This window comes from Crotalus tigris, unplaced genomic scaffold (assembly GCF_016545835.1).
Source record: "Crotalus tigris isolate CLP2741 ecotype Arizona unplaced genomic scaffold, ASM1654583v1 scf7180000018504.2861643, whole genome shotgun sequence".
NCBI classification, from domain to species: Eukaryota; Metazoa; Chordata; class Lepidosauria; order Squamata; family Viperidae; genus Crotalus; species Crotalus tigris.
Window position 1 is genome coordinate 2,769,802 of NW_024097043.1, and position 25,583 is coordinate 2,795,384.

Here is a 25,583-nt window from a genome sequence, read left to right on the forward strand (position 1 = left end):
TTATTGTGAAGTAAATATCACACAGATTTAAAGAAGTTAGCCCTCATATAAGTAGCTACATTTACTATGGTGTTAACTACTATTAAATATACGAACACTGTGTATTTACACAAATATTTCTAATAGACTCAATTCTCCAATGGCAGATTTGCTTAACGGTTTCAAGTCTCCAATTATAAGGCAGGTGATGCAGATACTCTAGCAAAGCTAGGTCAACCTGCTGTCCTTACCTATTCTTGCCCTAATAAATGTCTTTAAGCCAGGTTGTTAACCAGTACTGGCTAGCAGCAATTTAGACTTAGGAAGCAGATATTTGAATGAGCTTGTTTACAAAGGTCAAAATATATAATTTAAGCCATTGTTTAAATTAATACATTCATATTTTTGCCATGGGGAATGCTGAGAAACCAGCTGCCCCTAGCCGAAGGATACCTTGCTTCCGAAATTTCGGCCTCTCTTTCCTCCTTTAGCAACTCCATTTGCCGGGACACAAACTCTTCCACCAACGTCGCCATTGCTGCCGGCTTGAGCGGACGCCTCGAGAAGCAGGCAACGATGTGCCGACCACGGCCCTTTAAAACCTGGCTCTCATTGTCCGACGGCCCCTATAAACGGCGAGCCAGCTGTTCCAGGGCTGAACTTCCGGTTCCGTTGGGCGCGCAAGCGGGAGAAAACCTGGCCGGCTTGTAATGGCTATAGTGGCGTCTGCCTTTGGTTACGGGCGGCTTCTTTCTCGAACAGGTGAGGGGGTGATTTTCCTCAGTTAAGCTCTCATTCAGGTTGGTTACCTTCTGGTATTTTTCTGTTAAGGTGGCTCGGCTGTTTTATTCTGTACTTTCTACCTGCATCATAATTATCGTCAGTGTTCTCTGCTGGTTTTAAATGAAAATCCTTCCCTTCTCCTGCATTGAGCCCTTGTTTATTCTGGCGTTTTTCGTCAGACATCGTTCCCTTTCCCCCGACCCCATACTTTCCCCAATTACGTTGCACTTCACCCCTGGTCGAATCATTGAGAATGCTCCGATTTGTAACCCGGAGCATGTGGTGAGTACTAGGTGAGGAAGGGTGCTTCAAGTCATGGATAATATACAGGTAGACCTCGACTTACAAACGTTTATTTAATGACCGTTCAAAGTTACAATGGCGCTGAAAAAAGTGACTTGTGGCAGTCTTTCACAGTTATGAACTTTGCATAATCATGTGGTCCAAATTAAGATGTTTGGCAACTGGTTTATGACCGTTGCTGTGTCCCAAAGTCTTGTGATCATATTTTGTGATCTCCTGACAAGCAGAGTCAATGGAGATACCAGATTCACTTAACAACCGGGTTACCAACTTATGAGCTGCAGTGATTCACTTAACTGTGACAAGGTTGTAAAATGAAGCAAAACTCATTTAACAAATGTCTTGTTTAACAACAAATTTTGGGCTCCATCGAGGACTATCTTGTTTTGCCTTATTGTGTCTTCACTGCTAGGAAGTTGTATGTATGAGTTCCTCATAATACAGGTAATCCCTGTATTATGGGGAACTCGGCCTTTAAGAAGCAGAGCATGTTTAGTCAGGTTTTGAACCACCAAAGTTCAAATGTTTCTTGCATTTTTTCCCCTAAATTTCAGTGTGGCCTGAGTATCCTCAGTACAGTATCCTCTGTATTATGTTTCCATGTTTCATTTATTCATATTATGATTACAAAAAAGTCCAGAAATTTTGAAGCTATCCATTGTTTGAAAATTAAAGTCTGACTCAAACCAAACTAACATAATAATAAGACTGATATTGCTAATAGTGTCTTTTACTGTTTTCAGTTTTAATTTTATTAATTTAATAGGTAGTGTAAAATACTTGAAATATTCAACTTTTTTTCATTTGTATTGGGTGTTTTGGTAATTTATAACTAAACTACTAGTAACTGATGTTTTTAGCATTGCCAAATTGTTTTATTTTTTAGATGTGTGTGATAAAATTAATTTTAATCTCTATTCCAACTGAATATTCTGCTAGATTCTAGTTACATGCTTTTTAAAAAAATCTGGTAGTTAACTAATTTACCAAACTTGTCACTTTATTTTACTCTTTAATATAAATTCACTCAAGGCTATATTTACTTAGGTGTGAATAGTATTAAGCAGCACCCCACAATGGCAGTCAAAATTGAGATCCTACTATTCCCTTCTTACTCTTTCAAACCCTAATATTGGAACAGTACACACATACATACAATAAGCATTCCAAGAAAGTAAAATATTTGTCATTACATGCTTTGAAAGAGCTGTTTCAATTAGTATATGTGTAGGTTTTGTCTATCAGAAAAGTATTGGATCAGTTGGAGCAAACTTAAGCCTGGGGACTTTAGTCAGCAATTTTTGTTGACATTTTCCAGCAGATAACTGCTATTGTTCATTTATTTATAAATAGGTAATTTTTATTGCAAGATTCTATTATGTGTGTTATGTAATTATTTCTAAAAGAGCCAAAAATAGTTTTAAAAGATCTTTGCCAGAAGGAGGAAAGTCTTGTTACAGTCTTTTTACCTGGCTTCAAATAGCATTCCCAGCTAAAGCAGTTAAAGGCCTACTAGCTGGGTGCACACCACATGCTGACATTTGTGGATTTGGTTTGTTTTGTCCTTTAATGTTACACAAATTTACACAATGACTGTATGCTATACCTGAAAAGTCAGAGACCTTTAAGTTCTCTTTCACTGTATTACCACTTCTTCCTGTTTATGTTGGAGGTTACCCACTTAATTCTCTGTTTCCTGTTTATAGCATCTTATAGTATCCTTCCCATTTTTTTTTTACTTTGGTTCTTTTTTATTTTGTACATAAAAGCAATTTTGAAAGAAAAGGGAAATTGCATTTAAAAAGGCATAAACTTAATCTTGACCATATGGAATATTGCTACTCAATCTATCCAATAAGTTTGTAGAAATCTAATTCATACTGAAGAATGAGTACATATTTTAGGATTTAAGATCTGATGCAGCATATTTTCATAATATTTGGCTATGCTCCACTATGCCACCTTATTGACAACAATGCTGGTTGTCTACCTAGTACCTCATTAGGCCTGCCTTTATAACTGAAGCTCTATAATTCTCATAAGCCAGAGGTTTAACTGATTAAGTCTGCCTAATTAAGTGAGAAATTCTTTACTTTTAGCTAAACTCTTGCCTCTCTGACCCTAAAAAGGTTGCAAAGATCTTTTTGTATGAATTGTAAAGTGTCTGAGGAGTAGAATGATTCCAGTAGAATTTTTACTCTTCCTTAAAAATTGTAAAGCTATTCTTACTCATTCTAGAATTGGAACATCTTAATCCTATTTGAGTGACTTTTTGTCCCTGGTTCTCTTTCAGCATTTCTGTTGAGGTCTACAGTTCGAAGTCTGAGTGCACAAAACCCTTCAGAAGTTCAAGGGTAAGATCAGGACATTGCAGAATGTTTTCTTTTCTGCTTTGGGATTCTGATTTAGTTTTGGTTAGATTTAAATAACAGATTTAATCTTTTAGCCTCAGTGTTGTGTGAAAGACAGTATACCGTTAATTAACGTTTTACCCAGGCAGAAAAAAATGTTAAATTTATTCAAATCATATTCATTTGAAATTGTGTTATTCTAAATAGAAATTATATGAATAAGTTTCTTGAATCCTTCCTTTAGGCTCTTTTTCCTCCATTATTGGGACTTCAGAGGCTCTTGGAGCACTGTGTGGGTGCCTAGTTCTTTTTTTTCTTCCTCATGATTTTGGGAAGCTTTTTACACCTTTTATGCTGTCGGGGCTTTGGAAAAGTAGCTGTTTCTCTATTGCAAATAATGGTATAGTTCAGGGGTGTCAAACTCGCTACATCATGTGACGTGTCGCAATGTATCACAACTTTTTTCCCCTTGCCGGAGCTGGGGTGGGCACAGCTTCCATGTGACGCATCCAGGCTGGCAGTTTGACACCCTTGGTATAGTTATTTACTTATGATTGTTAGTCACTTTAGAGTCTCTTTATACAAAACAGCCTACAACTAGGCAAAACAAGCTTTTGTAACAGAAGAAAAGAGGAATTCTAGCATGTGGGAAAGCCCATAATGATATCCCTTTTTACCTAATGCAGGCCATGTTGCCTTTCTTGCAGTATTGTAAGACAAACCCCAATGCTGGGTAGTTCTGTAAGAACTGAATTTACATACTGATGCTTGAATCAAGTCAACAGGTAGTATTTTAAATGTCTCCAAACATCTATACAAAATTCTTATGTCCCACTTATTCCTAAGAAGCATTCACTTCTTGCATTCATTTTTTGGTTTTCTCTTTCCTGACTTCTTTTATAAGGGTAGCAGTCAAGGAAGTCATTGAGATCATCATCTCAGCAAAATGATCATTTTGCTGCAAAATGCTTAGTTTTAGATGGTCCAACCTTAAGATATGACTGCCAACTTTGGAATAAGCCAGAAAATTACAACACTTTAAATTAATGGTTTAATATTCCTAGATTGCACTCAAAATTGGTAACTAGTTTTTCAATTCAAATAGAATAGATACCTACAGATTATTGAACAACTGGTTTGCTCAGTTGTTTGAGCAGAGGGAAATATAAAAAACATCTGCAACCAGAAGCCTTTCTTTGGCTTAGTATACTGTAGTAAATTGTCTGAATTTCTTCATTACCTCATAATAGTTTTAGCTGATTATTGCCTGAAAAAAATAGAAAATGAATTGTACGTGCTGGCTTCTGAGCCTAATCATGTTTTTTTTTTCCCTACTTTGATGCAGTTCTAAAGAGTAACATTTCAACACAGGAGTTTGAACTTGCTCCCAGCTTTGCAATACATGGCATTAACGATATCACTTTAATGGTTGTAGTACTCTTAAAAATTCTCCCATTGTACAAAGGTAGCCCAGAATATTCATAATCGGCATTGCAGAACTGAGTGGCAGCTAAGCATTAACCTGCATTTGGAGATAAGGGAGAAAACATATTCTGTGCAACTTGTGTCGGTCCTCTTGCTGCATACCATGAAGTCAGCCAGTGTGAAGCTTGACGGAACCAAGAGCAGAAAAAGCAAAAAACAGAGTCCCCTCCACCCAGCAACACCTTCTAATGACCCTGGCAAAGTGGTTACAGGAGCTGCTTCTAAAACCAAGAGCTTCTCCTTGCCATCCTTTTCTCCCATAGCCACTGTAGAAGTTGCTGCTATTGGCTCTTCTCCTAAAGCTGGGCCCAGTTTTCTGGATGCAGTTGTCCCCTTGAGTGTTAGCAGAGACATGGATCAGAAAGAGGTTCAGAAGGAACACTATGGAGAGAGGACTCCCCTGCAAATTCCTAACCAAAGTAGAATGACAGCTTCAGCTGCAGAAGCAGTATCAAAAATAGAGCCAATCAAACTCGATGAAGGTGTAGAAGTAATAGATCTCACTGGTGACTCTTCAGTGGTTGATCTTACACATAATGATTCCATTGTACTTGCAGAAGAGACTAGAGAACAGCAAAACCAAGAATTAAGCCGATCGCTGTTTAACAGCTGTATAGTATGTAATGATAATGAATGTAGTGAAAGTGATGAATTGGCTGCCTGTAAATTACCTATAGAATTTGAAAAGGAAAGATTTGGACGTCCAAAATCTTCAGGCACTGTTAGTTGTCCAATTTGCCTGGATGGCTATGCAGAAATTATCCACAGTGGACGACTTATTATGTCAACAAAATGTGGCCATATCTTTTGTAGTCAGTGCCTCCAAAATTCTCTTAAAAGGGCTAACTCTTGTCCTGCTTGTAGGAAAAAACTCAATCACAAACAATATCATCCTATATATATATGAATATATGGATGCATTTGGTAATCTAACCTGAGCTTTTGCATATAAACTTGGGTTAAACTAGATGTAGGTTAAATATATATATTATTTAAATGTGATCATTCATAGGGATTTTTCTCACTTGGCTGCTTTGTGTTTTGTTTATATTACATAAATTTAATTTTGCTTTAAGGAGTATTAATAGCTCAGTTTATTTGGGAATCACAGATTCCCACCTACTGAAAACTATGTAAAAAAACCCCTGTATAGTAGTAAAAGAGAACTTATTTTTTGCTTAATTGTAGGCCAGTTATAAAAATATTGATGCAATTGGGTAGAAACTGATAAAGAATGTAAGGCACTGTTACAAGGGTCATCTTATTAGAATTAAAGTAATAAAACTCATTCACTTGATGGAAAAACCTTGTTATTTAGTGAGAAAAATTCTTTTGTGTTAATAGAGCCCAAGTAAAAATGCTGAACTCCCAAATGGGCAGGATTTATAAAATCTACAACTCAAATCTCAGACTATGTACATGAATATTATGTATACATGAATTTTCTTTGGTAGCCTAAATTTTCATTTTAATTGAATTCATAAGAATCTTAATGGTAATAAGAACTGTGAATGTACATCCTCTATTTGAACTCATATGAACATTTTGTGATTAGCAATATTCTTAATGTGGACAGTTATACAAACTAAATTGCCTAAAGAGCTGCTCTTTCCCATAAATAGTAGCCAATAACCATTTCAAGTCTGTAAGAAATAAGAATATATAAGAAACAGATTTTGAACATAAAAGCGATCAGTTAAATATTTGTAATGAAGTGGTGGATGGCTTGTAGTAATCTGATTTATTTAACAATTTTAGTAATTCTGAACTAATTGGATTTATTAAATATATGTAACCTTCAGTTATTTGTTAACATGAGGTACCTATGCAATCATCAGTAAAAATGGAGTAGCATGTTTACAAAGTACAGCATGAACCATAGTCTGAGTTTCAAGTTCAATGAAAAAGGTGTAATTTTTTTTGGTTAATGATCTTTCCACAGTTGTTTCGTTGCTGGCTATGTAAGCTAAGTACTACTTAACTGAACTTCTTCATGTTCTGTCATGTAAAATATGTAATAAAGATCAACATTGGAGTTGAAAAGCCATACCCATGCTTATTATAGAACCTTTGTAAAATCAATTAATGAGATTAAACAAGCTTTATATAAGCATGGAGTTATGATTGCAGTTCTCTGTTTTTTCATGAATTCTCTTGCTTGAAATTATACAGCTGAACAATAAATGTTACATGTGTTTAAGAGAGGAAGGTGCACTTTTGATACTTTATTTTCAGAACAAATGTTGGCTTAATAAAGCTTTAAACCTTCAGATATTTACGTTTTATAATACACACACACATAATTTGTATTTGTAGCCAATTGTTTTTAATTTATGTAAATAAAGTTCTTTTGATTGTTTATTAAAAATAATTATTATGTTTTAATCATTTTCCAGATATTAACTATTTCCTTAGAATTGCTTACTGGCTTTTTTCTTGAATTGTAAAATTTATCATAGGAAAGCATAGCTGAAAAATTCTGAGTGGTTCCTTGGCAGAGAAGTAAATGGTTTCTTAGGTTTATTGTTAACTAAAATTTTAATTATTGCTTCCTTATACCAGTACCAAAATGCGGATAACATGTGTTCTGAACCTTCGCATTACAAGCCCAGACACCTGTGTCCTTAAAACCAGTTTTAAAAAAAAAAAAATACAGAGCAAACATTTCTGATGACAGTAATTAAACCAGATGGTTTTCATGTTGCTGCAGAGGGTAGCTAAAAGATTTTTGGAAAAGATACAGCTGTGTTAAGGAGTTCCTGACAGGTACTATGTGAGCATCTTGAATGCATTATAGCAGAGGTTCCCAATTTTTGGGGCACCAGGGACCAGTTCCATGGAGAAAGGTTTTTCCGTGGATGGGAGAGTGCATGGTTTTGTGTGCTGCTTGCATCTCCCGGGTGGGGCTTTGCTTGTTTGTGCGGACCCATTGCTGGCATGCCGCGGCTTGGTACTGGTCCACGGACCAGGGGTTGGGGACCTCTGCACCACAAAACAGCTTTTTCTCTTTGATAGTTCCAATAGTAAAGAAGTAGCATGAACTTAAATGGAAGATACCTGTTTTGGCCCCAGCAGGTGGCAGCACAGGTGAATACTCTTGAAGAAGCTATAGATAAGATGTGGTTAGTATTTGGGACATCTGATCACTGGGAGATAATTTGGATTGTAAACTAGATTAGGAAGCTGAAAGGTCAATTTGGAAGAAAGCCATGACAGAATGCTTCTTTGCTATTGCCACAATGTGCCCATCTGCTCCCCAGGGTTGAACTGAATGAATGTCTTTATGCCTGCTTTCTCTCCAGGAGGCAGAGAACATGCTCATGTTTGCATGAGACTCCTGGGGCTCTGTAATGTCCCTGTCTAGCCTTACCAATAGCTTTATATTCCTCGCCTCCCATCATAAAGTCAGGGGAAGAAGAAGAATGTTCTCCTGCCTGTTAGCTTCTCTTTATATTCACCCTTGTCTTCTGGCTGCTAAAGCACAGAGATGCAACCACATCATTACCCCAGGTTTTTGATAGGAAACACTTGTCTTGCCTTAGCGTTAATAGCAGTATTAATAGTCATACATTCAGAGTCAAGGTAGCTATTTTATGATACAGTTGCCATTAAAATCAGATGTGCAGTTTGAGCTTATATAATAACTTCATGCTCCTTAGGCATGCAAAGAATATATTAAAACAGGAATTTTAGTCTGTCCCCTGACATGTTGATTTTCTTCTTTTATTTTAAAATACTTGAGGCATTCCTATTTTACATAAATATTCATCTCAATACAACCTTTTCTAGCTTTCCTTTTGTGGCTTGTTTCTGGAACAGGTGTGTATGGTATTTAACCTAGTATTTTACTTCTTAAAATCTTATAATTATCCACATAAGCCTTAAAAAATAAGGTTCGGTTCTCACATGCTCAATTTTTTCTGAGGCGGGAGCCGTGCTCTTTTTTCCAAATCCTACACGTTCCCATTGATATAAATGGTACGCTTATAAAGCATAGCAATGAAGATGCAAGCATACTTTTTTATTCAGCTAGTACAAGAAGCACCTGTATATCTTTTCAAGAAGAGTATCTTAAGATGTAGCAGGATTTCACATGCTAGATTTATTTCTGTTTCTCTGTACATGGGGACCATCGGTCTCCAGAGTGCAGTACTGGTTCTGACTACTGATAAATATGTAAAAATATGGTGCGGACATTTCTGGAGGCTCCTTGGGTGGCACAAAGGACACTGCTGTTACATGAGCTGCACTGGTTGCCAGTTTGCTCCGGATCCAATTCACAAGATATTGGTCATTACCTGTAAAGCCCTTTATGGCAAGGTCCCAGGGTATCTGAGGAACTGCCTTACCCTGCCCCATTTGCTCCAGCAAAAAGAGCTACTTGTGATTTTGTCAATTTCGGCTGGCAAGGATCCAGGAGAAGATTTTTTTTCTGCTGTGGCCCCCACCCTCTGGAATATTCTCCTGTCAGAGATGAGATCGGCCCCCATACTCCTGACCTTCTGGAAGAGCCTAAAAATTTGGCTCTGCTGCTGCTACATTGGTGGTGGCTGATGGGATAGAGAAGATTTTCTTCCCCCAGACTGCCCATCATCTTGATTTCTAATATTTTTTTAAACTTTTTATTCTATTTTAATTGGGGTTTTTTGCACTTTTTAACTTCTATTATATTGTAAGCTGCTCAGAGTCATTGTATTGGTGAGATGGGCAGCATAGAAATTGAATAAATAATAAATAAGATACATTTGGGGATACTTCTGTTACAAATAATCATTTCATGTTTTTCAAAGCTTGCTATGAACAGTATATGGAATTCTAGTTTACCACATTAACCAATTTGCTTGAGATTGCTTCTCACTGGGGTATAAATCAGTATTATGGAAGGACTCATACCATGCCTGAAGCCATAGATGACCACATGTTAACTTAGCTGCTGCATGAACCCAGACAGTCTGAAGTGAAGTCTGTCCATTTTTAAGAACCAAACACATCCAGTAGCTTTCTTAACAATAATAAGGAAGTGGTTTACCACTGCTGACTTGGAGGCAGTGACAGAGAATGGGGTTAGGCACATTGTACATATCTTAAGCCCCCATTGTCTGTGAACTATTGTCACCTCATTTAGAGAACAATATGAAGAGGTGAATTGGAGTTTTGCTACAGCTTTATTGAGGATTTTAGTAAAGCAAAACCTCAAGTTACACAAAAGAACTGTAACCACATTCATGCAAATAGAAATACAGTACAGCTTTCCTTCAAATTTCTACCTCGTGTGGAGGTTCGGGGTGTGTGTGTGTGTGTGTCTTAACATTAACAGCAGCCCTATTTTTCATATGCCCTACATGCATTTGGTTCCTGCCTGAGCAGGGCTTTTGTTCAAACTGTGAATCTATTAAGCTCTTGAGCCCCTTTTCCAATGCTTGGCTGAGGTTTTCCACCTTTGGCAGAAAAATGTTGGTATGGAAATTGCCATTCCCATTGCTGATCCTTGACCTGCCTCTTGCACATCACTGCCCTCGCCTGACTTCCCTGCAGATTAATGAGCATTGTAGACTAACACATTGTTTCCATCTTGAAGTTGACTTTGGACAGTATTGGGAATAAGGGATAAGTAACACTTTAATAACAATTCAGCTAAGGTTGGCTTAATTCTACCTCATAGCTGGAAATGGGTTGAAGACAATATCACAGAGACATAATGAAGAAAAAAAATGTTGCTGGGGAGCATGTACAGCCTATAGCAGTGGTGGCGAACCTATGGCACGCGTGCCAGAGGCAGCACTCAGAGCCCTCTCTGTGGGCACGTGCACCGCCACTAGCAGCTTGCACAGGTCCATTGGGCCGCTGCCCGGAGCAGCAGCCCCGCCCAGCACAAAGCAGGCAAAACAGCCGGCTAGCAAGCTCAAGTAGAGGTGTTAGAGCATCGAGGTGGCCACACCTACCTGGCCACACCCATCCAGTCTGCTGTGACCATCCTGGCCACGCCTACCCAGTGGGTCACATCCCCCGCCCTCCCTGAGGGAGCCACAGTGCTGATGCGGCCCTGGCACTTTGCAATAAATAAGTGGGTTTGGGGTTGCAGTTTGGGCACTCGGTCTCTAAAAGGTTCGCCATCACTGGCCTATAGAAAAAAAGTTTTGAATAACACAGGTAGTCAGCAGTTAGTCAAAGGGCACTAGTTTGCATTCTATTTGTAGGTTTGCTAAGGACCAGAGCTAGATTTATTTAAAAATTATTCACTTCAAATGATAAATGCAAAAAAACAAAAAAGCTACATGTTTTTCTAATGGAGGTTAGAATTTAGATTTGCTCCCTTTGAGAAAAGACAAAGTTTGCATTTATCATACATGAGTGCAATGTTGATCTTTGGGATTCTCCGTGCTTTATTACAGTAAATGGCAGTGAGCATTTCAACACCTGCTGCCATCACTGGGATAAAAGGTATGTGCCTCATTAGCAAAGCTGCTGAGAAGCAAGACTTTTCTACTAGTGGTCTGGGCCAATAATTCTCTTAGGTATAGAACACTGGGATCCAGCAGGTAATCCATTCAGCCACCCAAGATTCAAGGGCGAGAAACCATTCACTACCTCAGTCTCCTCCACCCTGTATATGTCCTGACAGTAATGTAACTCATAATAATAGATCAGTGACTGGAAACTGGTTCACTAAAGCACACAAGATAAATAAAAGGTAATATGATTTCTAAAATTCAGAAAACTGACAGTGAACAGGGCTCGAGCGCAGATATTAACCAAACTCATCTGTGCTACTCTAAAGGAAAGTGTGATCTTGCACAACCCCCCACCCCCAAAAAAGTGCAAGTATTATTAAACAATGGTATCTCTTTGAGTGGGAAATCCACTCACCTGTAGCCAGCCCTTCAATATTTAGAAATGTCTGTTAAATTTCTGACTAGATTTGTGCTAAGAGTTGTTATGACGTGGAGTACATGAAACAATTAAATTTGGGATTACATTTTTGGTTCAAAATTTACTTTTAAAAGACCTTTAAATGTAAGGGAGATGAGAAGGCATACATAAATGGAACTATAACTGGCTTCTTTTTGTCCAAAAGAACTGTTTTCTTAAAACTAATCAAATAAACCATTTCCGTATTTTTTTTCCTGCCAACTATCTTTGAAACCCACAAATAAATTTCCATATCTTTTTGTCTCTTCTCTCAAAATTCTTGTCACATCAAAATCCCTTAGTAGTGAAGCAGCTCCATTAAATTCCTTATAATTCAAAATAAAAAGAATAATCTACATCACTATTTTGGTTTATTCTACAGCTTTTTAAATGTTTAAGTCATGACCCAATTCTATTTGTAAATCCAATGTTTCCCCTTTTTTCTTGTAAATTGTAATTTTAAAATCAACTTAATCTCTGTTTCAATTTTATTCAATGAGGCTTGTTCCTCTTCAATAACATCTTTCGATTCCATTACAGCAGGGCTTTTCAACTGGTGGTACCCGCGTACCACTTGTGGTACATTAATGAGTGGCAGGTGGTACGCAGCCCTGCCTAGCCAAGTGTAATGGGGGAGGGAAAGAGCCAGCACAGGCAAGGACTTACAGTGAGAGAGTCCTCTGGAGCTGCAAAGGCCCCAGGCTCACTTCTTGCTTACCCTCCCCCATGAGAAAGGAGGAGGGGGGCGGAGACAGGAGAGCCTATAAAAGGAGGCAGTTGGGCAGGAGAGCCAGAGAAAAAAAAAGCAGCAGCCTTGGGAGGAGGCAGAGTCAGCTGCACCTAAGGGAAAGAAGGAGGGGGAGGGGGGGAGAGGAGATCAAGCAGGCCGATCTACAACTGCTGTGGCAGCCACCTGTGCTGGCAGCAGAAAACAGACAAGAAATGCAATGGGGGAAGGGTCGCCCTCCAAGAAGAATGAAAAAAGGCATCAATGGCTGGAGGTGAGGCACGGAGGATGGAAGGAGATGGAGAGTGGAAGGATTCTTATGTGCTTTTGTGACTTCGAAGTTCTGGGATTTGTGCAATGAGGGCTTTGTGTTCTTAAGGAGTGCTTGGCAATTTCTATTTGGCTGATGGCTGATGTCTCGTGTTAGCTTCTATTGCTCTGCTGTTGTTAGCTGTAAGTTTTGCTGCAAGGGATTTTGAAGTATTTTTCTCCTGAATGGATTTTGCCTGTAGCATTCCTTTACTTATGAATGGAGCCATTTGGGGAGGTTGCCTTAGCCCACAGCCAGTACTTAGATTTTTTTTTTTCCTTAAGTGCCGGCTGCGTTCCTTACTTTCCTTTCTAGCCAGTAGCTAATTCTTAAAGGGGAATGTGCCTTTTTAAGCTAGTTCACTCAGCAGCTTGTCTTTTCTGTCTCTGGAGGCCTTTCCTTGTTTGATCAATATATGGAAGAGGGAAAATATGGGGGAGGGGGGTTCAAATTCTTCCTTCAGAAGGAGATGGAAATGAGAAAAAGGAAGGCAGGGAAGGGAGGGAGGAAAGGAAGTCCCGCCTTAGCACTTGGCCACCAGCAGCTCTGCCATTGACTTTGCTTGTCAAAAGGTTGCAGAAGGGGATCACATGACCCTGGGACACTGTGACCATTATAAATATGAATCAGTTGCCAAGCATCCAAATATAAATCACATGACCCTGGGCATGCTGCAATGGTCATAAGTGTGAAAAATGGTCATAAGTCATTTCAGTGCAATTGCAACTTTGAACAGGTTTTTTTTTCCTTTTGGTCATCAAGTTTTTGACACCTTGCTAGGTGGTACTCGAATATTGCCATATCCTAAAAGTGGTACGATTGGTAAAAAGGTTGAAAAGCTCTGCATTACAGAGTTCAATAGACTCAAACATCAAATGTTTCCTTTAAACTAGTGTTTCTCAACCTTCACAATTTTAAGGCATGTGGACTTCAACTCGCAGAATTCCACAGCCAGCATTGCTGGCTGTGGAATTCTGGGAGTTGAAGTCCACATGCCTTAAAATTGTCAAGGTTGAGAAACACTACATTTAAAGTAACCATCTGGTGCCCTCTAATGTCCAAACTTTCAAAGACTTGTTAATCAGTTTGTAATGTAAGGGGGGGGGGGCGGAATCTCATGAGAGATGGTCTTTTTAATTAACTTCAAAATCTTTTTTAATTTAAATTCATCTGAATCCTTAATCCATTTACAGAAAACTTTCTAAAATCAACACTGTAATAACCCTTTTGCTGTGTATTGCAAAAAAGAAAAACCTCTTTCAAACTGTATACATATCATTTTCTTACTTTCTAAATGGATTGAAGAGAAACACTCAGCAAGTGCCAAACTTGCAGTTCTGATGTTTTTTTTTAATCTTTAACAAACAATAAGGGGGGGAAACTCCAAAGCTATTAAAAAGATGAAGTTTGGTTGAACTTTGAGATCCCCTAAGAGGCTACCTTAATAGTTCAGAGCACAATGGAACCCCATGACTCCCAGCTGTTTGCAAGAGACCAGTAAAACATCAGTTTCTGTTATCTGCTCACCAAAAACAGTTGTCTGGAGTATGCATAGGTAATCCAAAGATCTCCCCACCTGGAGAGAGAATTTTTGGCAATCTGAATCCAGTATCTAGCTGCCTTTCAGCTGTAATATCTCCCAGTCATTTTGCCATTCCTCACTGGAAGTGACTTCAAAATACAGGTAGTCTTTGGCTTACAACCGTGGTTAAGCGTAACATTTACGTTGCCAAGTGAGACATTTGTTAAGTGAACTTTGCCCCATTTTATGACCTTTTTTGCCACAGTTGTTAAATGAATCACTGCAGGTGTTAAGTTAGAGACACGGTTGTTAAGTGAATCTTGACTTTGCTTGTCAGAAAGTGATCACATGACCCCAGGATACTGCAACAGTCATAAATATGAGTCAGTTGCCAAGTGTCTGAATTTTGATCATGTGACCCTGGGGATGCTGCAACGGTCATAAGTGTGTAAAATATCATAAGTCACTTTTTTTAGTGCCGTTGTAACTTCAAACGGTCACTAAATGAACTTGCAAGTCGAGGACTACCTGTATTAGTTTTTCTACAATGGGTATAGAGAAAGAAATTGAATCAGCTAGTTTCCCATCCAATTTACCAGCTTCTTCCTCAAGCCATAGAGAAAGATCTTCAGCCATTAGCTCCTTGAGCTGCAAATAAATTTTCAAACGCTTCCTTTTTGCTGTTCCAAAGGGATTTATCAATCCTTCCATTCTCCATCGTTCAGTCAGAACTGAAGAATTCTTGGATAAGAAGCAAAACGTTTTCAAGGAATAAACTAAGAAAATCCTGCTGCCTTTTGGAAAAGCACCTTTGGAACAACCATGACCTGGATGATTGACAATCTCCATAGATGCTCCTTTATGCTGGTTGGGACTTTTTGAAAGCCTGATTGCTATGTCAAAGGGAAAGCTGGCCATTTCAAGTGGTGATTTTGCTCGGTAGAGCAATCGTCACCATCTCCCTGCCTGCAATAGAATGGTACCATCCTGAGATGGCTGAACCCTTGGTTGGATGAAATGTGAACAGGACAACATGCACAACACACAGGGGTTTGAATACAAGGGGTACCGTATATGCCGGCATATAAGGCGACTTCCGCAAGCATTAAAATTGGCACCAAAGATGGGGGTCATCTTATCCGCCGAGTCATATGCCGGAAATACTGGTAGTTTCTAGGAATGCGACTCGGCGCCAAAGATGGGGGTCATCTTATACGCCGGGTTGCCTAATACGCCGGCATATACGGTATATATTTGTAGCCTGTGATCTGGCAACCACTCTTTTTTTCTTCCTCCAATTTTATATAATATAAAAGAGAAAGAGGAATCAAAATATATGATAAAGATTTTCTTAAGGCTTTTCTCAATCATTGAAATCCTGTTGATCATCCGTGGGCAAAAAAACATAGTTTCATCTACTGTGGTTAGGTGAATAGACTTGCTCAAACATAAACCATAATTCATAGTTAGGTTTATGCCAGGTACCCAAAATTCCCCTTTGTGATACTGCTTTTTAATTGAGAGCTTTTAAAAACCAGTGTATAAGCAACAGACTTGGTGTCTGATAAGCATGTCAATACATGTTCCAAATGACCTCCCCAACTGCTGTATGCTCAATACATTGCTTGTTTTGAACTAGTTTTCCATCAAGCTTTATTATGCCTGAAGGATGCAGAAAGCCCGCTGCAGCTCATAGTAACTTCCCTCACCAATTCCCCAAGCCCCCCCCCCTCTAGACGCTGACATTCTTTTAAGCGAGGCTTCCAGATATCGAAACACAGACATCCTGCTTGGAAAGTGTGAGTTGTCCCACACAAAGTAGGGAGCCTTCCTCAGTGCAATCAAGGAGTTGGAGATTGACTTCCCTGCCAGTGCAAAAACCTATTGCATTCTGGAATTGGTTAAGTAATTCATTCTTCTGTTTCTGCTTCTCTGGTCATCATGTTTTATGATTCATGCTTCTATATGTGAAGCTTGTTGAGTAGGGGGCTGGGCTAGAAGATCTCCAAGGTCCCTTCCAACTCTATTCTATTTTATTCTATTCTAAAATTTCTTGGCTTTTCTTGGGGATTACACATTTTTTAAAAAGTGGGACTTGAGAGTCAAGCACCCAGGAGCGGGACCCACAGTTTTGGCTCTAGCTTGTTTTGTTTTTTTTTAAAAAAAATGGAAGTCCTTATTACAAACTGGACTCCTTGATCGTAATATTTATAATAGCAGAGTCTTGTTATTTCACAGGCTACTTCCAAAAACATCCTTGTCATCACCGCCATGGCCTGAAATCAAGCTACCAGATCCGGCAGAAGAGGCAGAACATCATAGAGGTAAATAATCTGTACCCACTCAAAAAACATAAAATATTACCCTTCTGTTTGTTTCATTTTGATATTGTCACTGCCTCCCTTTTGTTTCTGCTTTTGATTTAATAAAGACATGTAATCATTAGCATAGAATAGCAGAAGAAACACAAGCAACATTAGTATTAGTGAAGTTGTCTTCAGGAGTCTCATACTAGAGAGTGGCTAGATTTGTCTTCTAGATATTGACGTGGTATGCCCTCTTAGTCAATGCAATCACTATTGGCAGATTGTTATGTAATCAGCATTGCCTCCTTAAAGACCCAACCCTACCTCTTATGTTTCATAATCCCAAAAAGAAAGCCCTCACTTTGATTGGTGCTAACTGTGCCCCGTCTGAGAACATGTGAATGAAACAATGTCTTTTGCTAGACTTGAACAGTTGACATGCAATCCCACTGATGACAGATTTTGAGTTCAATGGTCAAAGTACCATGCTACATCTTTGTGCTGTGTATTTTTCAGGACTATGCCAACCCAAGAAATAGTGCAGCTTTTGTAAGGAGATGCTCACAAGTTGAGGTCCCTGTGGCCCTGTCTATACTGCAGCCAACCTTCCTGGCTTTAGACCCAATGCAGTGTGCATTTCCCCTTTACCTTAACGTTGCTTTAGAATCAGTTCTTTTAAATCCTAAGAAAAGCAGCATTGTGAATAGGAATATTCATCTAAGGCAACTATTCTCCCATACTCATCTCAATGCATGTATTTCGTTTAGAGAGCCATGGTGGTTTGTAATTTAAAATGTTCCCGACTAGTAGTGGGAAGACACAGGTTCTACACCTTCAGCCACAAAAGGGAACCAATCATTCCCTCTCAGCCTAAACTATCTCAAGTCTTGTTTCGGGGCAAAAAAAAACAAAAAAAAACAGGGAACAATCTAAGTACCATTTTGAGCTCCTGAACAAAATGTGGAATATAAATCAAATAAGTTTAATTAGTCAGTAATTAAATTTAACTCATTTACCAATTTTTTTCCAGAGATTGTACAAAACGTGAATGAGTTAATTGCCACTGGGCAATATGGAAGACTGTTTGCAGTTGTTCACTTTGCCAGCAGACAGTGGAAAATAACCAGTGAAGACTTGATTTTAATTGAAAATCACATACCTGCTGAATGTGGAGACAGAATCAGAATGGAAAAGGTAGGCTTCATGTTAGCAGTCATTTTTTCTCCCTTATGTTAATCCAAAAGATTACTTTGCCATGAATGTATCATTAAATCAGTGTAACACACTGCCTCCATCTCACCATGTCATTAGCTACCTGTTAGCATATCCCACAGGAGTGCATGTCCTGTGACGGGAGTAAATACTGTAGTAGAAACAGGGAGACAGAGCTGAAAACATTAAAGAATGCTGGGAACTATTTATGAAAACATCAAAATGGTTTTCTACTGATGGTTAGACAGAAAAAGATGATCATAAATAACAAAGCCCGTAGGAACCCTTTTAAGATTCAAATGGCATTGCAAGGAAAAAAAGAATAAAGTGATAAGTGATGAGCTGTGGAAGAAAGGTTGCTGATAGACCTGTGGGTGTTCAAAGGCAAGATAGGAGTGGAGAAGCATTAATAGTCCTTACCTGTTTCCATTAATCCGGGCTTTTATCTAAGCTTCCACTTCTTTATTCTTAAGTTAAATAAGGCATATAGTACCTCAGTTTCCCCAAGTTAGAATTTCTGTGCCTCTTACTTTATTGTTCCAATTTGTTTCTCTTACTTTGTCCTTTTTTTACTAGTGCAAGTTCCTGAGACTCCTTTAGCTGCTGCCTGAACTCTCAATCAGCCAGTCGTACCCTTTGGTATCAGATACTGGCCTACGCCTTCCTTCTAGTGCTACAGATCCCTATTTAGATCCTCTGGTAGTCTTCTTTTGTCATACCTTTCATGCTACCACCAACCCCATTGATGTTTTCAAGGTCTTAGACCCTGTGAGTTGAGACCTCAGTTTTAGATGCTTCCTCCAGAATTCCAGAATAAGGTTTGTTGAAAGCAGATTATAGCCTCATTAGACAATTGAACAGCACATATTGATATACAAGAATTTTAATATATAAATAATTTAAATCAGGCTATCCAGTTTCCAACATCTTCCTCTGATCAATCTGAACACACACAAACACACAAAGGAGAATGTAACAGCTTTTATCTTAGTAGATAAAGCATTGTTTCAGCCTGAGAACTTTCTCAACACTATGGCACTTTCTAAAAAGTGAATACCTGACTTCATTCACACAACTAATTCTGACTTCCTCCATTAAACTCTTGGGGTTGGAGGAAAACATACCTTGAATTACTTACTTCTCTGTGTTAGTTTATGTGGGCATTTCATTATTTCAATTGATGTCTCCATTTATTTATTTATTTATGAGACTTATATACCGCTTTAAGTGCAAGCACTCTCTAAGCGGTGTACACCAGTAAGCAATGTATATATATATTTACATTGCCCCCAACAATCTGGGTCCTCATTTTACCTACCCCGGAAGGATGGAAGGCTGAGTCAACCTTAAGCCGGTGAGATTTGAACCGCTGACCTGCTGAACACAGTCAGCTAAAGTGGCCTGCAGTACTGCACCCTAACTGCTGCGCCACCTCGGCTCATATGTCCCTGTGGCACTATAAAACATACTTAGATTTGTGTTGAACCTATTGCCCTCTGTATACTTTGGAGAATCTCTCACATCAACCCCAGCCATGTTTTGTAGGGGCTAAAATCTCAATTATTATTTGCCTAATTCAAACTAATCACTGTTATCTTTAGACAGGACATCCAAGCATGGAATCTTTTTTAAACTGATTTATTCTGCTTCTATCCAGACATGTTTTAATTATACATTGCCATATATATGTGCTCTGATTTGTAAACATAATTCTGATGCATGCTTCAATGCTCAGACTAATCCACTTAACAGTCGAACAGCCTGGATAATTGAAGAGTCACATAAAATAATATGTCACTGAGATGAACTGTGTTGTCTTATATTCTGATGAAACGTTACAATTTGGAATAATTTAGCAATGGAAAGAACTTTTCTTCTAATCTGCTCCTTTAATTTTGAAGAGACATCCCTGGATATTTATGCACCATTTAACTCAGTAACATAACAGGTGTGAAATAGAAGGAAATCTTGCAAAAAACTATCACATGGGAGAATGAAATTTTGCTGGCTTGTTAGTGAAATGAACAAAAAGGCTGCACCAACATTTCACAATTTGGCACTCTTCCAGTATTTTGGGATTATAATTCCCAAAATTCTCAGACAACATGGCAAATGGCTAGGAATTCTGGAACCACCAAGCCTTAGTGCATCTGGAGAATGGAAAATACATTTTTTTTCTTCCTAGTATTTTCCTGCAAGTGCAGGGTCCAGTTTTTTTCAAATCAACCAAGTATTGATCCATTAATTACAGGAGGAAATGATCAAACAGTTTGTCTCCCAAGCCTGACATAATGGGCTGAAAGTAACTGGCCCAAAACCACCCACCCAGCTTTCATATTTAAAGGAGGACGAGAAGACACCGCCTCTTGATTTTTAGCCTTGTGCCTTAACTGCTAGACCATGATATTCATGGTTTCATCAGGAAGCTCTCTATATTATTTTCTTGAGATTGATTCTGAGCTGTCAACCCCAGAATCAAACAGGTATCCAACAGGGTGATTTTCTTCTTTCTTTTCAAAATGTGTGGTTATCATTACAGCACTAAAAGAAGTCATGTCATGCATGAAAACGGTGAAGTCTGCTATCACTCATTGTCTTCTCTTGGATGTTCCAGAGACGTGGGGAAAACAGTACAATTTTTGTGTTAATTTTTGTCCCAAATGGTATTTATTTGACAATCCCCAATTTCATCCTGGTCATTCAACTACCAAGGTGAGAAAACCAAAGTGCAGATTTAAGGGTGCCTCTTCCACAATTACCCTGGTAAGGCTATGACATATTTTGTAATATGATGATTAACGTGCACTATTTACTTTTGTCTCAGGTATTGTTGGTGGGAGCTGATAACTTCACACTGCTGGGAAAGCCTCTCCTGGGGTAAGGCATACTTTGGGGTCATTCAGTTGTGCTGAATCTTTTCAGAGTCATGTGCACTGGGCTGAAAAGGAGTTCAAAAAGCTTTAGAAAGGATTCTACCAAGCACTCAAAAGCAGCTAAGGAAGGATGTGTGCAGAAAAGAAGGGAATTGCCGTAGCAACTCCATTGTATTTAGACCATCCTTTAAAAAGCAAATTGAAATAGTAGTATTCAAGGATCTGGGGAGTTCTTATCAAAACAAACTGTCTGTAAAAGGCTACAAATTCTTCTCACCAGGAGAATTAAATCTCATTTCTTATTTTTCTGTTCCTTTCAAACTCTTGATGTTAAAACTCTGAGTTAAAAGAATCACTTAAAGCAAAATCCATTATGGACTGATATATGCACATCATTTCAGTTTTCTGGGTAGGAAACAACAAAAAAGGAATTTTCATTTTAGAATTTTGCTTTAAAAAGCTCATTAAAACTGTGTCTGTTGCCTTAGTATACTGAACACAATCTAACTCATCATGTTTCCTTGTTCTGAAACATTCCTTCATAGACCAGCAATAGTCCACTTTGTTTTAATTTCCTGGAGAAATCTTCTTGTAGCGTTACCTCCTCAGAGGCTGACAAAGCCCAGGCCCTCCCAGCCCCGCTCCCCTCCGTCGCGCTCTGCAGCTGCGCTCTCAAGGTGTTAGTGAAATGTCTTTTCTAGTAGAAGTTCACACGAAAACTCGTCGTCAAAGGGGGGCTTTCAGGAACAAAGATGACCAGCCCCTAGCCCCGATAGTTAACGCGTGGCAGTGTTTAACAGCCCCAGGCAGTCATAGCAGCAATAGTCAATGATTTCACAGAGACCGTTTAGAAACAAGTGGGATGGGGAAACCCCCTGCTCCAGGCAGTGATAGGAATACGAACAAAGGTCAGCATTCTGCAGCAACAGCTCACACCGCAAGGGCAACTCCCCACAATGTCTATAACATGCAGAAGTAACAATAATCAAAGTTTGGATGGGCTGGTCTCCAAAGCAGTAACAACCAGCCTCTTCTTCTCTTCTGTTGTCGCTCACAGTCTCAGGTCTCCTCGGTATCAAAACCCCTCCCCCCTTTCCTTTATTGTTAAAAATCTGAATTTAGCAACCCCAGCAACTTTCTCTCTCCTCACTCTCTCTTACCTCCACTTGGGATATCCCCCTTGCGAAAGAAAGCAGTAAAATTCCACCTTCTCTCTCTCTCTCTCTCTCTCTCTCTCCTTCCCTCTCTCTCTCTCCTTCACAGAAAGGGATCAGCTAAAACCTAAAATCCCTCTTCGGACTTCACCTGGTCTCTCTCCGACAATAGTAACAACACCATCCCCCAGCCCTTTTCTTTTTCTTTCCTTCTGCCCGATCCACGCCCGCTGCGCCCAAAACTGGCAGCAGCTGTCTGAGCTTCTCTCTCCCCAGGCAGGCTCCTGCAAAGCCTTTCAGCCTGCCCCGCTACATTCTAAAACCTTCTAAAACCATACATGCCTATTTCAAAATGTTGTTGAAAAGGGTTGCAGTTTGCTGTTTTCTGGTATTATTTCTTTGATATTATTTCTGTATATGATTTGTGTTATTGTTCGTTTTGTAAGCTACCTTGAGAAAGTTCTCTGAGAAAATGGGTATGCAGTAAATAAATAAATTGCAGTTGCTTTAGAAATGTTTCTTTTGCCATTGCTTAATTTTTTCAAAGGAAAAATCTATTTATTAGGAAGTAAGCAGGGGGTTTTTTAACCTCTTTTTAACCTCTCAATTTGTTATAAAGAAAGGACTTAGTCCGCGTGGAGGCCACTGTCATAGAAAAGACTGAATCTTGGCCAAGAGTTAATGTGAAGTTCCGTCGAAGAAAGAGTTATGAGACAAGAAAAAGTAAGATGAAAAACATACATAAAAATTTTAATCTAAACTCCTACTATGCCAAATAATTGAAGGAACTATGCATATAAAGGGGAAAAATGAATTTGAGTTTCAAGAACTATAATATAAGTATCTCCTTTTTTTGCCATTTTAAAAAGATAAAATGTCATTTGGGTCTATGTTGTTGTAGCAACAGTGCAAATATAGCTTATTGTTGCCCTCTTTCAGCTTTTTTTCCATTGAGGCTGTAATTTATTTTGATTTATTGTATTCATTGAGGAAATGTATAAGGCTGCCCCATTCACCATAACTCCAGAAAGCTTACAGAAGTAAGATTGGAATAAACCCTCATCCCCTGGCAACAACAATGGGCTCTATATCACCGGGGTCCCTGGGCCTGCTGGTAAACCAATCTCTTCATGGCCTTTCAAAAGAGTATCAAGGTAGGGGCCAATCTTATCTCTGCAGGGACAATGTTCCATTGGGAGGGAGCTAACACCGAGAAGGCCCTTAATGGAGGGGACCCTGCCTCCCCACTCTTGTGAGTTGAGTAGATGTAACTGTGAAAGATGGTCCTTCAGATAATTTCCTAGTAGTCTCATATTCAAAAATTAAGTTTAGCCCTACTTAGATATCAGAAATCAGCCAATGTTGCATAGTTGCTGTTAGATTATTGGATTTTTAGCAACAGTACCCTTTAATTATACCTGATTTAGATTTCACTGCATTTAAATTTTTTTAAAGCAAGACAGTTCCTTTCCAATAGCATGTTGATTCTATATATATTAACATGGTGAAACAATGTATTTTAACAAACTTTGATGTTATTCTAACAAAGCAGTTTCTTCCAAAGTGATGGTTCATTTCTCAATACCACAAACAAGCAACCTTGAAGATATAAATTCTGTGATCAGTCATAGAATCATTTAGCTCTCTTTGGCAACTTATAAAGTAATTCACTTGAAAAGCAAAGTCCTGAATTGAATTTTCTCATTTTTTTTTTCAGTTGTCGTTCAGCCGCAAACTGTTCTCCGGATAAACTCCATTGAAATTGCCCCTGTTCTGTCATGATGGATTGGTTGTAAGATCTTGGGAGCATTAAAAAAATAGAAAATGTTCATATTGCATTTGATTATTCTCAGTAAACTTTTTTTTAAAATATTATATCATTGCCATCACCAAATATCTTCATTGCTTGCGTACTTTTTTAAAAATTAAAATACTATAAACAAAATTAAAATTAAAAAAACAAAAAGCAAGACAATATGTAGGTATAATCAGCGTTATATACTATTTAACAAAAACACAATGAATCTGCTATAAAAACAAGATTATCAAATATATTAGTACAATTAAGATAATCCAAATTAAAATGCTTGCATTTTAAGATTTCAAACTGATAAGAAAATGCTAGCACCAAATTTCCAGGGAGAATTTTTAATAGCTGTTCCATAGCCAGAAAGGTTCTCTCTTATCTTGCACTAAGGCTGCATTTGCACATAAACTAAGGGGTCTAGGACAGTGGTGGCAAACCTATGGCACGCATGCCAGAAGTGGCACTCAGACCTCTCTGTGGGTACACCTGCTGTCGCCCCAGCCCCATGTCCACCCATGGCCCCCTCTGCACCAGCAGCACCCCGGAGGAGAGTCACCACCAGGCACGGTCCACACAGCGCAGCCAAGAAAATGGCAGCTGGGCAGCAGGGAGAAGACTCTGCCCTTGCTCCCCATTGCATGCAGATGATGCGGGGTGTGGGCGGAGGGCGAGGCTGCCATGGCGCTGTGGCGGGCTGTGGAGGCAGTGGGTGGCCCTGCAGGCAGGCGGGGGCAGGGACGGGGTGGGGGAAGGGATGGGCGAGGGCAGAGCAGGCAGAGCAGGGGTGGTTTGGGGGCACTCGGTCTCTAAAAGGTTCGCTATCACTGGTCTAGGACAACTCGCCAAGGCCAATTTGCTGTGGAACAACTCACCGCAGTACAATTCAACCCTGTATTAATCATTTCATTCAGTTACTTTTATTATTGTTGATCATGTTTTTGTCAGACTTATTGTAAGTCTTATATTTCAGGATTGATTTTATTTTATTATTATTGGCCATTGTTCCATTGAAATTAATTTAACTTTTGTATTTGAATTGAATTGAATTGTCTTGTGAAGAATTGGCCATGGTGAGTTGGCCATGATGAGTTGGCTACTGTGAGTTGGCTGTAGTGAGTTGTCCCATTCCATAAACCAGGACATATTCTGACCACGGTTTAGAAGAGGAGGAAAGTACTCAGGGCCAATTGCTAGTTTGTTTTCTCCATTTCTTGTGTCAATACTCAGGAGAAATGAGCAGAGTATAACAAACCCAAAATAAGGTAAGATTATGGATTTGCATACAGCTTTGTGATGGTTAATATGTGCCAGGATTCACAAACTGATTTAACTATGATTTCAAATTGAAAGTTTTGGCCAAACATCATGGAGAGTTTCTTGGAACAGGTTTATATGTCACTCAAACAAAGAATAAGTAAACTACAGGATGACTCACCATTACAGTACATGTGAATAGTATTTGGATATACTTGGAGACAAGCTTCCCATAGATGCCTCTAGAATGTGGAAGCTCTGATAAAGATTCCAGCAATGGTACCTATCGGTAAATTGAGCTGAGCAACACTAAAAAACAAAGGGTGAATATATGTATAATAATTCATTGTTCATTTATCATAGCATCATTATAAGCTCCTTTGCAAGTCAATGATACTAAATATATATTAATTTTGGATTTAGATATGTATTATGTTCTCCTTAAACTGACTTTCTACAGGTAGTCCTTGACTCACAAGCATAATTGGGACTGGGATTTCAATCATAAGGCCCACCAATTGTAAGTCAAGGCACCCACATGACCAAACCCGATTTTACAACTGGTTTTACACTGATTGCTAACTGAAATGTATTAACCCATTTTCTCA

At 38.9% G+C, this 25,583-nt stretch overlaps 2 protein-coding genes across 5 annotated transcripts in view; one reads left to right on the forward strand and one right to left on the reverse strand.

The window, feature by feature from the left end:
• Positions 1-629, reverse strand: part of IGHMBP2 (immunoglobulin mu DNA binding protein 2) — a 68,376-nt gene extending 67,747 nt beyond the window's left edge. Inside the window, exon 1 of the mRNA XM_039353256.1 lies at positions 433-629. Within this exon, the coding sequence (XP_039209190.1) occupies positions 433-515 (83 nt within the window). The 5' untranslated portion in view covers positions 516-629. The remainder of the gene's footprint in view (positions 1-432) is intronic.
• Positions 594-23,779, forward strand: MRPL21 (mitochondrial ribosomal protein L21). 4 transcript variants are annotated; one of them, XM_039353260.1, is made up of 7 exons: positions 594-741; positions 3,359-3,419; positions 16,608-16,693; positions 17,706-17,869; positions 20,712-20,764; positions 22,534-22,637; positions 23,632-23,779. In XM_039353260.1, the coding sequence occupies exons 1-7, from the start codon at positions 690-692 to the stop codon at positions 23,694-23,696; spliced, it is 585 nt and encodes a 194-aa protein (XP_039209194.1). In that variant the 5' UTR covers positions 594-689; the 3' UTR covers positions 23,697-23,779. The 4 variants fall into 4 exon arrangements, with proteins under 4 accessions (XP_039209194.1, XP_039209192.1, XP_039209191.1 ...); XM_039353258.1 differs by lacking the exons at positions 16,608-16,693; positions 17,706-17,869; positions 20,712-20,764; positions 22,534-22,637; positions 23,632-23,779 and adding an exon at positions 4,762-7,269 and having other exon boundaries at positions 643-779; XM_039353257.1 differs by lacking the exons at positions 16,608-16,693; positions 17,706-17,869; positions 20,712-20,764; positions 22,534-22,637; positions 23,632-23,779 and adding an exon at positions 4,762-7,269 and having other exon boundaries at positions 652-741.
• Positions 23,780-25,583: the final 1,804 nt, after the last annotated feature.

Bases quoted from the DNA above. Each gene is read 5' to 3' on its own strand.
- MRPL21 (XM_039353258.1), top strand. From the start codon at position 5,005: ATGAAGTCAGCCAGTGTGAAGCTTGACGGAACCAAGAGCAGAAAAAGC.